Raw genomic sequence first — 15,098 nt, 5'->3', positions numbered from 1 at the left:
AGATATGATTCAGTGCAGAGAGGTCTGTTAATACATAGTGAGTGAGAAAGGTGACTGGAAAGGAAAAACTCAATGCATCATGGGAATCCCCCGGCAGCCTGCGTCTATTGCAGCATAACTAAGGGAGGATTCAGGGTCACCTGGTCCAGCCCTAACTATATGCTTTAGCAAAAAGGAAAGTTTTAAGCCTAATCTTAAAAGTAGAGATAGTGTCTGTCTCCTGAATCCAAACTGGAAGCTGGTTCCACAGAAGAGGGGCCTGAAAACTGAAGGCTCTGCCTCCCATTCTACTTTTAAATACTCTAGGAACAACAAGTAAGCCTGCAGAGCGAGAGCGAAGTGCTCTAATAGGGTGATATGGTACAACAACCTCTGGTCTTGCCAGAGTCATCTGCTAGCCTGTCAGCTCAGTATCTGGTGTCCTACTAACTCAATAGCAGCCGGGCAACTGTTGTTAAACCATGTTTCGATGAAAAACATGCCATTTGAGTCCATAATCTGTCTGTTGTTGGTGAGGGAGCTCTATATCTCATCCATTTTGTTTGTCAGAGAATGGACACTGGCGAGGAAAATGTTGAACAAAGGGAGCAAGGTGGTGTTAGCTTTAGCTTAGCCCAGAGCCCTCTACACCAACCCAACCTTTGTTTACATTCTTGGCACCACCTGCATGCACATCCGCCCGGCCGGGAATAGTGGGCAGCCTCTGGTGTTCTGGAGATCTCTGGGATGAGTCGAGATCGGCGACAAAACTACTGGAGTAATTTCCAGAAGCTCTTGTCTGCTGTAGGTCAGCAACACACAGCAATTCAGGCTGAACAATCCAGTCAAGAGAAAATGAAAAACCCTGCTACACAGCAAATTCTGGAGAGACACTGAGCCTGTTTTACTGTTGGATGCTTTCATCTGTGAAAACACATATTAAACAGATTCAAGAAAAACTGTCAGACCTTAGCTGATACAACATATTAAAGAAAATCACCTCCATTATAAACGGTTACTGCTCGTCTGTTTCTGCTGCTTCTTTGTCCCTCACTGTAAACAGCCTCACTGGTTCTCCATGAAGAACAAAGATTTGCTCTCTGTGGCTCCAACACAACTTAAAGACAATCAGAGTTGGACGAAGTTCTCCAGAACAGCTGCACAGGAGGTCATGACCTTTACTCATTAGACCAAGTTCATTTTATTTCACTGACAGACACTGTGGAGGGTTGTCTGTATACACCGACCTGTTTTCTTTGAAACAAGGTCATTTCCTGTTACAGTAATACATTGCAAATGAGGCTGACTGTGGGTTAAATGGTTTACAGATATCTAAGATGCATCTGTAAAAACAGGATGTCAAAGTGAAACAGGAGTAATTTGAATCAGCTTTGTTCATCTGAGATCCGTTCACCTACAGATTAACTTGCTACATTATTTTAATTGTTCACATTTAAAAATGCTTGTGTTGAATAAACCTAAAAAGGAGTCAGTGAGTCATATTTCATCCATCAGTGATTGTGGCACAATGTTGTGTTTAACATGTTACAGAAAAACAGCATTATAAAGAATTTTTAAGTTGTTTTGCGGGGTTTTTTTTTGTCATTTTACAAAAAATTTTGTAATATAAGTAATATATGTAATACTTTCTGCTGCCAGCTTCCTAGAAGTTAACATTCTAGAGCACAGTGGCGCCGTACATGCCAGATATAGAAGGCATTAATGGACTGAATCATCCAATTAGAGGACTTGGATACATGCTCTAGATTGAAGGATTCATTTATTTTAATGTATATTTTGTTTTTGTTTTACACCACTCGGAGGAGGCCCTTTGTCTAGCTGTGGATCACCAGTGTGTTTCTGCAGTTGGGCTAGCCAAGGGGGTGTATATTAGGTTTATTTTTAAATACATTATAATTTTGTTTGGTTTTTTTTCATTCAGATGAAAGTGTGTGTGTTTCTGCTGCTTTTTTCTCCCTCACTGTAAACAGATGTACTGAGAGACTCCTGCACTGAAGTTTCATAGGAAAGTCCAAACAGCCTCACTGGTTCTCCATGAAGAACAAAGATTTGCTCTCTGTGGCTCCAACACAACTTAAAATGGTAAATGGCCTGTATTTGTATAGGGCCTTACTTAGTCCCTATCGACCCCAAAGCGCTTTACACTACATTCAGTCATCCACCCAGTCACACACAGGTGATGGCAAGCTACATTGTAGCATCTGACAAGGGGGGCATCCTTGTCAGATGCCCAAACCACCTCAGCTGGCTCCTTTCGATGTGGAGCAGCAGCTGCTCTACTCTGAGCCCCTCCCGGATGGCCGAACTTCTCACCCTATCTCTAAGGGAGAGGCCAGCCACCCTTCGGAGGAAGCTCATTTCTGCCGCTTGTATCCGCGATCTCGTTCTTTCGGTCACTAGCCACAGCTCGTGGCCATAGGTGAGGGTAGGGACGTAGATCGACCGGTAAATTGAGAGCTTCGCTTTTACACTCAGCTCCCTCTTCACCACGACAGACCGGTGCAGCGTCCGCATTACTGCAGCTGCAGCCCCAATCCGTCTGTCGATCTCCGGCTCCCTTCTCCCATCACTCGCGAACAAGACCCCGAGATACTTGAACTCCTCCACTTGGGGCAGGAACTCATCCCCGAACCGGAGTGGGCACTCCACCCTTTTCCCGCTGAGAACCATGGCCTCAGATTTGGAGGTGCTGATCCTCATTCCCGCTGCTTCACACTCGGCTGCGAACCGTTCCAGTGCGAGCTGGAGGCCCTCACCCGATGAAGCCAACAGAACCACATCATCTGCAAAAATCAGAGATGAGATTCTGAGGCCACCAAAGCGAAAGCCCTCCGCCACTTGGCTGTGCCTAGAAATCCTGTCCATAAAAATTATGAACAGAACCGGAGACAAAGGGCAGCCCTGGCAGAGCCCATCATCCACCGGGAACGAGACCGACTTATTGCCGGCAATGTGAACCAAGCTCTTGCAACGGTTGTATAGGGATCGAATGGCCCATAGCAATGGGCCAGACACCCCATACTCCCGCAACACCTCCCACAGGACACCTCGAGGGACACGGTCGAATGCCTTCTCCAAGTCCACAAAACACATGTAGACTGGTTGGGCAAACTCCCATGCACCCTCAAGTATCCTCGAGAGGATAAAGAGCTGGTCCAGTGTTCCGCGACCAGGACGAAAACCGCATTGTTCCTCCTGTATCCGAGGTTCGACTAGCGGACGAACTCTCCTTTCCAGCACCCTGGCATAGACTTTCCCAGGGAGGCTGAGGAGTGTGATCCCCCTGTAGTTGGAACACACCCTCCGGTCCCCCTTCTTAAAGATGGGGACCACAACCCCGGTCTGCCAGTCCACAGGTACTGCCCCTGATCTCCACGCAACATTGCAGAGGCGTGTCAACCAGGACAGCCCTACAACGTCCAGAGCCTTCAGGAACTCGGGGCGGACCTCGTCAACACCAGGGGCTCTGCCACCAAGGAGTTGTTTAACTGCCTCAGTGACCTCGCCCCCGGAAATTGGCGGGTCATTCCCCTCATCCCCAGACTCTGCTTCCTCCTCGGAAGATGTGTCAGTGGGATTAAGGAGGTCCTCGAAGTATTCCTTCCACCGCCTGGCCATTTTCTCAGTCGACGTCAGCAGCACTCCGCCAGCACTATACACAGTTCAGGTAGAGCACCGCTTTCCCCTCCTGAGACGCCTGATGGTTTGCCAGAATCTCTTCGAGGCAGTCCGAAAGTCTTTTTCCATGGCCTCTCCGAACTCCTCCCACACCCGAGTTTTTACTTCAGCCACTGCCCGAGCTGCATTCCACTTGGCCTGTCGATACCTGTTGGCTGCCTCCGGAGTCCCACAGGCTAACCAAGCCCGATAGGACTCCTTCTTCAGCCTGGTGGCTCCCTTCACCTCTGGTGTCCACCATTTGGTTCGGGGATTACCACCACGGCAGGCACCAACCACCTTGCGGCCGCAGCTCAATGCAGCAGCTTCGGCAATGGAGACGCTGAACATGGTCCATTCGGACTCAATGTCCCCAGTCTCCCTCGGAATGCTGTTGAAGCTCTGCCAGAGGTGTGCGTTGAAGATCTCGCGGACTGGGGCCTCTGCTAGACGTTCCCAGCACACCCTCACTACGTGTTTAGGTGCACCAGGTTTGTCCAGCGTCCTCCCCCGCCACCTGATCCAACTCACCACGAGGTGGTGATCAGTTGACAGCTCAGCCCCTCTCTTTACCCGAGTGTCCAGAACATATGGTCGCAGGTCTGGTGATACGATTACAAAATCGATCATCGACCTACGGCCTAGAGCACCCTGGTGCCACGTGCACTTATGGACACTCTTATGTTCGAACAGGGTGTTCGTTATGGCCAAACTGTGATTAGCAGAGAAGTCATTTTGTACAACCATTTAAAAATATTACTAAAACTAAAATAAGAGAACAATCAGGTGTCACAATAAGATGCCCCACAAATGATGTGTGCCAGTAAAAAACATGTTTTTCCACCAAAAGACAGAACAGCACAGGGATAAACCTGCAGGCCTGACAACAGGAGGTGTATCACTCTGCTGGTTTTCTACTTAGTGACAGTGTTTACATTGCAAATGTGCCTTTGTGACATAAACAGAGATGGGCAGTAACGCGTTACTTGTAATGTAATGTAATTTAGGAGTAACATGGCCTTGCAAACCTAACATCTTAAGATCTTAAGAGATCCACAGCTCTTCGATGGGGTGTCACGGGGTCCCCAGGAAAAAAAAAAGTAAAATAATAACATAAATTATTCAGTAGCATTATACAAGAATACCCAGTAATGTCCCTGCCTACAATTGAACACATTCACTTACCGCAAATCGGGGGCATCTGCTGTGCAAAGGGGTGCAAGCCTATTACTACGAACTTAGTCACTGCTCGGTGACATTCATCTATTCTGAAAAGAGACGCTACCGGTAGACTGCAGCGAGAACTGCCAGCATCTGAGCCAGACTCTGTCTCTCTCATCATGGTCACCTAAATGCACAGTAATGGCAGGTTTTGTAATAACGCAGATCGCGCTAACATAATATGCACTGTTAGTTGACTATTTACCTGCCGCATTAACGGGAGAGGGCGTGCAAACGTTACCGCTGCTGCTGGGTTGAGATTCACGAGGCCGGAGCGGAATTAAAAACACGACATTCATTTAAGGTTATCGCGTGTTTTGTGAGCAAATGCTTTTGCATATTCGTAGTGTTTCCTCCCTTAAATGAAATATCTACTTTGCAAGTATTGCAAGTTGCCCTGTTGTGATCTGTTCTCGTAAAGTATAACCAAACTTTTGAGCCTTTGAGCCGCTTAGGCGCCAAGTTTCCTGCCAGGTAAATGACGCTCCGCAACGTGGTGACGTCATTCAGGTAGACTGGAGTTGATAAGGGAATAGATTGCAAAAAAGGCAAACAATTCCAAAGAATTGAAACAGTGGGAACCGGTTCTCAACAAGAACCAGGTTTTGATACCCATCCCTACCCAGGACAATAAGTAATACCCGTCCACACACACAGGGCTGTACTGGCCCGGGCATTTTGACTAGAGACCGGCCCACCAGGTATTATAGGAAAAACCATAAAGCCTTTGAATGAAAACAAACGCTGTTGTCACAGTGATGTACAGTCTTGTTGGTACATATGCATCAGTCTAATAAACTTAAACCTACACCATCCTCCCTATCCTGGTATTCTAAACAGTACCTGAAAGTAGACTGCTTGGTCAAGTTAACCTCCTGAACTATCTACAACACATGGTGAAAACCTGAAATTAAGACAGAGAAGACTAGAGGTGAGACATGACCATTACTGATTACTGATGACAGATTTAGATATATTTTCATAAACCATTCATTTACCACATCAATAAACAGCATGGCAGGGCAAATGAGAGAAGAAGAGGCAGCTGTGCAGCGTAAACACAGAATAACTCCAGCTTTGTGTCTTTTTCATTGTAGCTGAAATACGGGACAATCTGTCACGGCGGGGTGCGCCGGTGTGTTTTTGAAACAGGACCCAAAAGTAGATGTGGACGAAGAGTTGCAGGTTTAAACAAAAGCAATCCTTTATTTGGATGATGGCAGGAGTTAAACATGTAACCCTAAGCAAACTAAAAAACACTACGAAACAAACACTATGAAGCTCTAGGACTGTGACTATAGCAATGACTAAGACAATGGTGGGGATAACAGACGACTTGACAAAGACATTTAGAAAACAGGGGACCTAAATATGAGGCGATCAGGGGAAGTGGAGACACATGAGGAATCCGCTGATTAGGATAAACATAACGATGCACAGGAAAGAATAAAACTAACCACATGAACACAGAACACAAGACCCTTTTCAAAATAGTCTCTGCTCCTCCTGCCTTTCTGTCATCCACCTGACAGCGTGTTGCATCTGCTGGCCTCCACCACTTGCTAATGTTACTGAATCTGTGGAAGCTCCGCAATAGCCACCAAACAACTGAGTTATTTTTACACATCTCCCTTCATCTTTTCCCTGATCACTGAGGCCTGTAGAGTCTTGTCCTTTTTTCTGTTTTGTGTTTGTACAGGAGGTCACGACCTTTTATTAATCAGACCAAGATGATCTAAATTCACAAACAGAGTGGGGCGTTGTCTCTGCACATGTGTTCAACCTGTTTTATGGAAACAAGTTCACTTCCTGTTGCTTTGTGTATCTACTCTGGTCAAAAGAATCCACGCTTCACGTCCACAATTCCTTTTTATTCCTCTCACAATCACGGCGCACCGTGAAAACTAGAAACAGGTAAGATGCTATCAATATGACATCCATCCCAGCCACTTACTTCTTTTCACAAAGTGCACAAGTATATAACACATAAACATGAGTACCAAATAAAGAAAACAAATAGAAAAACTATTACGATCTCAGATGCTCTTCTGCTGTTGTCATGGCAACCCACACACATATTTCAGCTACATTCATCAAGATTTCTTACTCAGACATGTGATGGGCACTGCAGATATAAGACGTGTCTGTATAGACATAACGTCAAAGGGAGATAACAGGAAGTTGGTCTGTGCTTACTTGGGGCACAGTGCAGTTTACCCACAGATTTGAACTTGTTGCTTTCTAAAGAACTGTTTTTATTTTTTTAAAAACTTTTCTTTGTGTGGAATAAAACTTCCAAAACTGTTTTTCCATCCTGATGATCAGAAGAGTGTTTGAGGGTCTCAGAGACCCTTCAGAACAACATTAAGTGTTAATGACCTCTTTTAGCTGTTTAGTGATTACAATCATGTGATTTCCAGGAAGTGCTGCAGCTGATGCATGCCCTCTCTCCCTGCGGACTATTTGCTGCTGCCTGTCTCTACATGTTTCCTCTCTGTGTGTGTTTCTGCTGCTTCTTTGTCCTCACTGTAAACAGATGTACTGAGAGACTCCTGCACTGATGTTTCATAGGAAAGTCCAAACAGCTTCACTGGTTCTCCATGAAGCAGCGGTCCCCAACCCCAACCCCCAACCGGTCCTTGAGTCGTTTGGTACCGGGCCGTGAGAGTTGAGGCTCAGGTGTGAAATGTATGGTTTTCAGGGTTTTTATCGGTGTTCAGCGTTATTTTGTTATCGTTTTTAGTGTTAACTCGGTTTTCCTGGGTCTTTTCACGTGTGTTATGAATAAATCTTCTTTTTTTTTGGTACCAGTACTAGTTTTATTCTGTTGTATTTATCCGCAACACCTTAAAGGCCGGTCCGTGAAAATAATGTTGGGCATAAACCGGTCCGTGGCACAAAAAAAGTTGGGGACCGCTGGCATAAAGAACAAAGATCTGCTCTCTGTGGCTCCAACACAACTTAAAGACAATCAAAGGTGGACAAAGTTCTTCAGAACAGCTGTGCAGGAGGTAATGACCTTTGACTTTATTCATTAGAACAAGTTTATTTCAATTAACTGACAGACAGAGTGGATGGTGGTCTCTACAGGTTCATTTCCTGTTATTGTAATACGTCTGTCACTTTGCAGTCGTCGACTGTGGGTTGAGTGGTTTTGCTAAGCAGACATGTCTGAGATGCGTCTATAAAATAGGATGTCAAACGAAACAAGAGTCAGGTTAGTTCAGCTGGTTGTACACAGTCGAGTTCACCCACGCAGTATTTTAATTTACTAGTTTTTTAATTGCTTGTTTTGAATAAGCCTTCAGTAGGTTCCTTTTGACCTACAGAGAAAGCAGATGGATTATACCAACCTCACATTGTTTTTTATATTCATCTTTATATCAATCTTTGTTTTCCATTTTGATGATCAGAAGAGTTTTGGACGATTAACAAGATCTCTTGAGAACAACAGTAAGTGTTTGCTGTCTTTTTCTAACATCGTTTTCAGTCTTTTAGGTAAAAAGTTTCAGTTGCCATGGTTACAATTCAGTTAACATCCACCCACAAAAATGAGTGAGACTTAATTTCAAATGTCATTTCCTTTCTAGTGGATGCTAACCCCGTAAATCCTGAACCATGAAATAATTTCTAAAGAAATTCACATTTTATTGATCCAACATATCAAACATCACTTTAATGCAACTTCTCTTTCATGTCAAGACTGTCGTTCTGCTACTTCTGGGCATCGTTCAGGCATCGTAGTCTAAGGAGCTTTGAAAGAAAAGCATCTGAACTTCTTTCAATTGCTTGAAGATCTTTCACCTCTCACCCAAGAAACTTCTTCAGTTCTAAGGGTCAAATGGTGGAGAGTCCCAGATTTAAGCCCTGTAGGAATATCCCCACCCAAGAGGGACAAAGGACCCCCTAATGTTCCTCTACACAATCACATGAGCCAAGGTGTGAAAACAGGTGTAGGTCACTGCGCCCCTTTGTTTTGATCATGCAGTATGGCAGCCCCTACATCTCAAAATTGTTTAGTGTGGCATTTCCATACCTTTAGAGGATTGGAGTGATCAATGTCTGCTCTGCTTGGGCTCTCAACTTGCTTTATTAGGCAGTGAAACCCCTGCTTATCACGTATACTGTTACACAGAGTGGAGTAGGCCCGTGCTCGATGTTTTGGCTCTACACGTGCCCTCTCCACTCCTCATGTTCCTACTTCCAAACCGCCTAGCCTCGCTCATGAAGGAGCAAGCCATAGCTCCTTCTTAGCCTCATTTTGGGTGGCACGCCCCCACCTCTGGCTGCCACAGTCCCGGCTCTGGTCAGACAACCGGGACTGCCTGATGAGGCTGCTGGTTGACAGTGCAACCCTTTTTGACCTGGAGCCTGCAGCAACCTGGAGGGAATTGCTGTGTTCAGGAGATGTCATGTGGCCTGTGTGGGCATTTGGCAAAAGTGGGGAGACATGTCTACTGTAACTGTGTCACTCTGCTCCACTTTCATGTTTGTTTCTGCAGGTGAGATTTAACTGTTAGACACTAAACTGAGTATTACTCTGAGAAATATTATTAATAATTTAACCAAAGGATTTCATATTGATTCAGTTTGTCAAATTTTTCAGAATCAGACTCTTTATTGTCATTGAGCTTTAAGAAAAACGAAAATTGTATGCAAACCTGTTCAGTGTAAGGAAAAAGACACACTATTAAGACAAAAAAAAAAGAATATAAATATACAATAAATTAAAGAATAAATGAATAAATAGAAATCGTATATAGTATATAGACAAAAATTTCACTTTTGCAATATACAGTACAGTGTGTATAGAGATCCATTGAGTGCAAAAAACAACAATAAATATAAGAAGAGAATTTATATGCCATTAAGACTAAGGTAAAAGGATCAATAAATTTGCAGTTTACAGGTTGAATGATTGAAAGTGACCAGAAAACGTAGCAGCTTGTAAACATGAGCTAGACATGTGAGTAGGATTGTTCATAGAGCAGCATCTGCATTACAAAGGCAGTGCTATGTGGAGGGTTATACAGTCAATTAGTAAATGGTTTGTTTGGGTGTGTGTGGTGGTTTTGGGTGGGGGGAGACACAATAGTAAGACAACAAAAGAATATATACACACAAGAGTCTGATGGATTGTGGGAAAAGCTATCTAAGAGCTATAAAAGAGTGAACAGTGAAAAATGTGGTTGCTGCAATTAGAAATATTGTAGTGTCAGGAGTCAGTATGCAGCTACAAAGCTTTTAGTTCAGTGTATACAAACAGCTGTAGCTCCATAAAGGCAGCATGCAGAGACTCACAGTGTCTTATAATGAGAGGCTGCTTTCTCTCACACATTATGTTGGTTTTTAGAAAAGAGTCCCATAATAATCAGTAGTATACCAGGCGCGTTGTTTTTTTTTTTTTCCATTTGCTGTCACACACCCACAAACACACTTCAACAACCAGGAAGCAGCTTCACCTCTGATCACACACACACTCAACTCTACTCACTCACCTGGAGGATCAACAACACTGTGGCCTTTATTTGTATAGTTTACCAGTCCCTAAGGACCCAAAAGCGCTTCACACACCGAGTCATCCCCACATTCACACACTGGTCATGGCAAGCTACATTGGGGCGCACTGACAGAGGCAAGGCTGCCGGACACTGGCACCACCGGGCCCTCTAACCACCACAGAGTGAAGTGTCTTGCCCAAGGACACAACGACTGTCCAAGCCGGGGCTCGAACCGGCAACCTTCTGATTACAAGGCAAACTCCCAACTCTTGGCCCACGAACGCCCAGTTGTCTTGGATGTAAGTGAATTCAGTAGCTAGGGATCTGGCTGACAGTCTCCGCCCCTGTTGTCTGTTCAGATCCAACTTTGCATTTTTCAGCCTTTTTCTAATTGTACTGAACTTCAACCTATATTGTGCTGATGAGGCTTGTAGAGTTTGAGACGTTAAAGAAAAAGATTACTCCTGTCATTTATGAATAATTCCCCATGATGTTGGATACTTGGTAGAGTCCACTCAATAGGTGTTTTGGTCAAACAGTTGTACCTTGACCTTTAACCTCTCTGTTCTGTGTTGTTTCCTCTTTCAGTCCAGAACACCATCACAGCTGAGTCGGGACATAACGTCACTCTGACATGTCGATCTCCGAACAACAACATCAGAGCTGCAGAGTGGAACAGAGCTGACCTGGGAGATGAATATGTGTTTTTGTACCGGGATGGGCACGTTCACTCAGACGAACAGCATCCATCATTTAAGAACCGGGTGGATCTGCAGGACAGACAGATGAAGGATGGAGACGTGTCTTTGATTCTGAAGGATGTGACGACTAATGACACTGGAACATACGAGTGTCGTGTTGTCCAGGAAGTGGGAGGACCTATGACTCTAATCAACAGCACCGACCTGGTTGTCGTTCCTCCAGGTGAGTGAGTAGAGTTGAGTGTGTGTGTGATCAGAGGTGAAGCTGCTTCCTGGTTGTTGATGTTTGTTTCTAAAGATGTTGTTGATGAGACTTTGTAGAAAGCAGCTGGTCTGAGTGATGTGATCAGAGTGCAGTAGATAATGTCTGACAGCAGTTTGAAGAGGAAATGGATTCTGTTCTGTTCTTCACTCATCACCTACCTGACAGCTGACACCTCACACCTGTTTCTCACCTGCAGGTCCGACACACACAGAGGATGGATCTGTTGGACTGAAAGTTGGTCTGTCAGTTTCTGCTGTTCTTCTTGTTGCTGCTGTTGTTGGTTTTCTGATCTACAATAAACATAAACCACAACAGAGTCAGGATTCATAACAGCCTCCTGTTGACCTGCAGCCTGTTTCAAATTAGTTTTTTTCCACATGAACTCTGAGTCTCCTGCTGCTGTTCAGACTCTCAGTGTTGTCAGTGAACATTCAGGTACAGACAGATGATCTGATCATCCAGCAGACAGACATCAAACACGTCCAGAGTTGGTTTAGGAACCATTAAGACGAACCTTTAAACACACAAATTTAAACTGGCTGTTATTGTTATTATTTATAATAATTTATTTAAGGTCAATGGTCAACAACTGTAAGGCAGAGATAAAGTCAGGACATTTCAATAAGATATTAAATTAAAAGATTCTGAGGTTTTTTTTCTTTAATTTCAAATACATCCAGCATTATCTTATCTTGTCAATTGCACATCAGGTTGTTTGTTCTCCAGTTGTTTCCTTCTTACTCTGAGCCACAGTGAGGATGATGTTCGCTGCAGCAAAGATATCAGTCATCACTCCAGTGCAAAGATTGCAGAAAGCTCTGCGTTTTCTGGCTTCCTCCTCAGACAGTTCAGTTTATTTTACCTTAGAGGTGCAGACTTCTCTGTCACGGCATCATGCTGCTTTCTCCACTTCAGCCTTCAGTCTGTCTGCAGCAGACTGAGAGATCAACCTGACATCTGAGTCTGTTCCTGTAAGCAGAAACAACAAAGTCTACAATGATGCATAAAATAAAATAAAGGTGTTTTTCTCTCAGTGTAATGTTTATATGGAAAAGTCTCCACTTCAAACTAACTGAGATCAACATGTTCTGTAAAATTAGATGTAGAGTTGCTGAAATGTCCTGATTCTGTATAATCCGTTCATCTAAATGAGTTTGTCAAGTTCCTAAATACAAAATTCTGACACTTAAATTTCTCCAGCTGTTCCTCATTTGTTTAAATCCCACCAGCCCTCAGTCTTTCTGGCCTGCATGCTGCTTTGTTCACACTGCAGCCATCTTTACACTGAAAGGTCACCAGGTCAGAGGAAGTATGGCTGCTGAGGAGCTGCAGATCCCACTGGTGGATGACAGAGGAAGTGCAGGTTTGAGTTCATGCACAGCCTCTAACAGCCACCAGGGGTGCTGCTGCAGCCTCAGCACCTCTACTTCTCACAGCCCGACTGCAAATGAGTGAAAGAAATTCCAGAATCCAACCGTTTTCCTTCTTTCCTTTAATTCCTTTGACTGATTCTAGTGTTTGCTGACTGTTTGATGACCATAGACATGTCTTGTGCACACCTAAATAAAGGGAACATTTGATGGTTCCTCTTGGTCACACTTTGCTCCTCCTCTCTTCCCTTCTGATGTGTTTCTTCACATTTGTCCTGCTGACATATTATACACCAGGCCATGGTGGATTTGGGCAGCAAGCGGACTCTGCTCCACAAAAACCTGGTTGGGCTGGGTGCAGTTCTCGAGGCAGAGTGGGTGGAGGTCAGATGTGTGCAGGGAGACATTTATAAATATCCCATAGTGCTGCAAATGCAAATTTGTATTAATGAAAGATAGGCTTCATCAACTGAGTTGTGACACGTGCACAGAAGAGTAGCACACACAATTCTTGGTGCCTAAAAGCTGCCGGACAACGATTTTCCTCATGATAACCCCTTGGAAAGGCATACGGGATATAATAAAACTCTGGAGTGAGTAAAGGCCTGATTTATTGACCGGGCAATCGAGCGGATGCACACTGTTGGCGTGCGTCCTGCCCGGAGTGTCTTTCTAAAAGCGCTTTTGCACCCCTACAAAAAAATGGAGGTTTGAACATGTTGGGATGGACCCCATCGGGCCGTTTCACTGGAATGCACACGTATCTTGAAGCAGTGCCCGTATGCACCATTTCAGCAAATAGTCTGGTGCAGGCGCTGTTTCAGGTCATCTTCCAAGTTGTCAGCCTGAAACACACTGACTGACCAGAGCCCATCATTCATGTCTCGCACACATTAAAAAAAGTCTGCTTAAGGAAAGAGGTGAGTTGGAGCCAGAGGTGCCAAATTCTACCATTCCCACCTCCCTCCATTACAATAATGATCTGACATGGCGTAGAGAACAGACATTGCATTTGTTTGGCCAGAGTCACGTGACCAGTGACTTCTGAGGCTTCGTTTAGAACGTAACTGATTCAGTGGTTTTTAGGGAAGTGAACCATTTGTGGGATTTCTGGAGTGTTTTGATGGTGAGAGATAGCAAACCACTGATCATTCTACTGAGAGATATGGAGCCAGCGAGGAAGAGAGGAGGTTCTGTCATGTGGGAGTATTTTGAGTTGATGTTGGTCAGTGTTTCAGTTCAGTTCTTGTTGTTTACTTTTGTTTTGTGTTTATTTTATCTAAAAACATGAAAAACTTAAAGTGTTAAAAATCTACTTTTCACATTAGAAACACTTCCACTTGACAAAACAATAACATAATAAAAACATGTGTATTTTTAAAATAATCTTAAAATGTTATTCTACAAAATGTGCAGCAATTTAATTTGTATATTCTTTTTAGCTGATAGTCTGTGGGACCCAGAACAACTGTATAACTGCACTTCTACCACCTTGCATTTCTGTGCACTCCAGCCTCTTCTGTCCCATGTGAGAGGATTTTCTTTAAAGCTGGAGAAATTATCTCCATGAAAAGAAACAGAGTCGGCCAATCCTCTTCTTAAAAGAAATGAAACAGGCTTACCTTAAATGCATCGTGTTTTTACTTTGCAAGTTCAGAAGCATTTTCCCTTTAAAGTTTACAATCAATTCTACTCCAGGTCAAAAATATGTATAAGAAAATTGGCCTAATATACATTATTTATAAACATACCTGTCCAGTAATTAATTGCATAAATACCTGGAGGCGGGACCTCAGAGCAGAAGCATGCTCCATGTGTTGTACATTATTATCTGTATTTTTCAATGATTGTATTTACCGAAATCAAGAAGTTAAGAAAGAGCACACCCAAAAACACACACACCCCAAAAATACATGTTCAAAGCAACACAATGGTGGCCCAATATCAAACAGAACTCCACTCTGAAGAGTCATAGTGAAGCAGTTCGTTTTTGTTTTGGTGTTTTTGTTGTAGATTCAAGCTGCTCTTCATATTTTTGGCCACCAGATGTCACCAGAGAGGGCTGTGTTTTAAAGCTTCTAGTAATGATCCCTTTTTCAACACAAGCTTCGTGCTTCAGGAAGCTTTATTTGGCCATCACTAGGTCAAAATAACAGAACTCTACTCAAAGCTGACAACAAACAATGCTGATAACTCAAACAAACGGACCTAACTAAGAGACAAAGGGGAACCTTAAATAGTGGCTGATCAGCCCACAAAAACACAAAAAGGGATAAAGCACACAAAACCTGATTGTACAACTGTGTGGCTGTAACTGCAGCCACACAGGAGGGCTGCTGGAAACACTTTGGTAATTTAGTAGCTGCTGCTGAATTTTCTGTCC

General features: G+C 43.9%; 1 protein-coding gene across 1 annotated transcript in view; it reads left to right on the top strand.

Annotated features, from left to right (window-relative positions):
• LOC309695629 (uncharacterized protein) overlaps nt 1-12,823 on the top strand; it is a 409,672-nt gene extending 396,849 nt beyond the window's left edge. The window contains exons 2-4 of the mRNA XM_082516372.1: nt 8,208-8,331; nt 10,968-11,303; nt 11,542-12,823. Coding sequence (XP_082372498.1) covers nt 8,217-8,331; nt 10,968-11,303; nt 11,542-11,675 — 585 coding nt within the window. The 5' untranslated portion in view covers nt 8,208-8,216 and the 3' untranslated portion in view covers nt 11,676-12,823. The remainder of the gene's footprint in view (nt 1-8,207; nt 8,332-10,967; nt 11,304-11,541) is intronic.
• Nucleotides 12,824-15,098: the final 2,275 nt, after the last annotated feature.

This window comes from Aulonocara stuartgranti (genome assembly GCF_965226115.1).
Source record: "Aulonocara stuartgranti genome assembly, chromosome: 3".
NCBI classification, from domain to species: Eukaryota; Metazoa; Chordata; class Actinopteri; order Cichliformes; family Cichlidae; genus Aulonocara; species Aulonocara stuartgranti.
The sequence above is the reverse complement of the archived record's forward strand: the minus strand, read 5'-3'. Positions and strand labels throughout refer to the sequence as shown.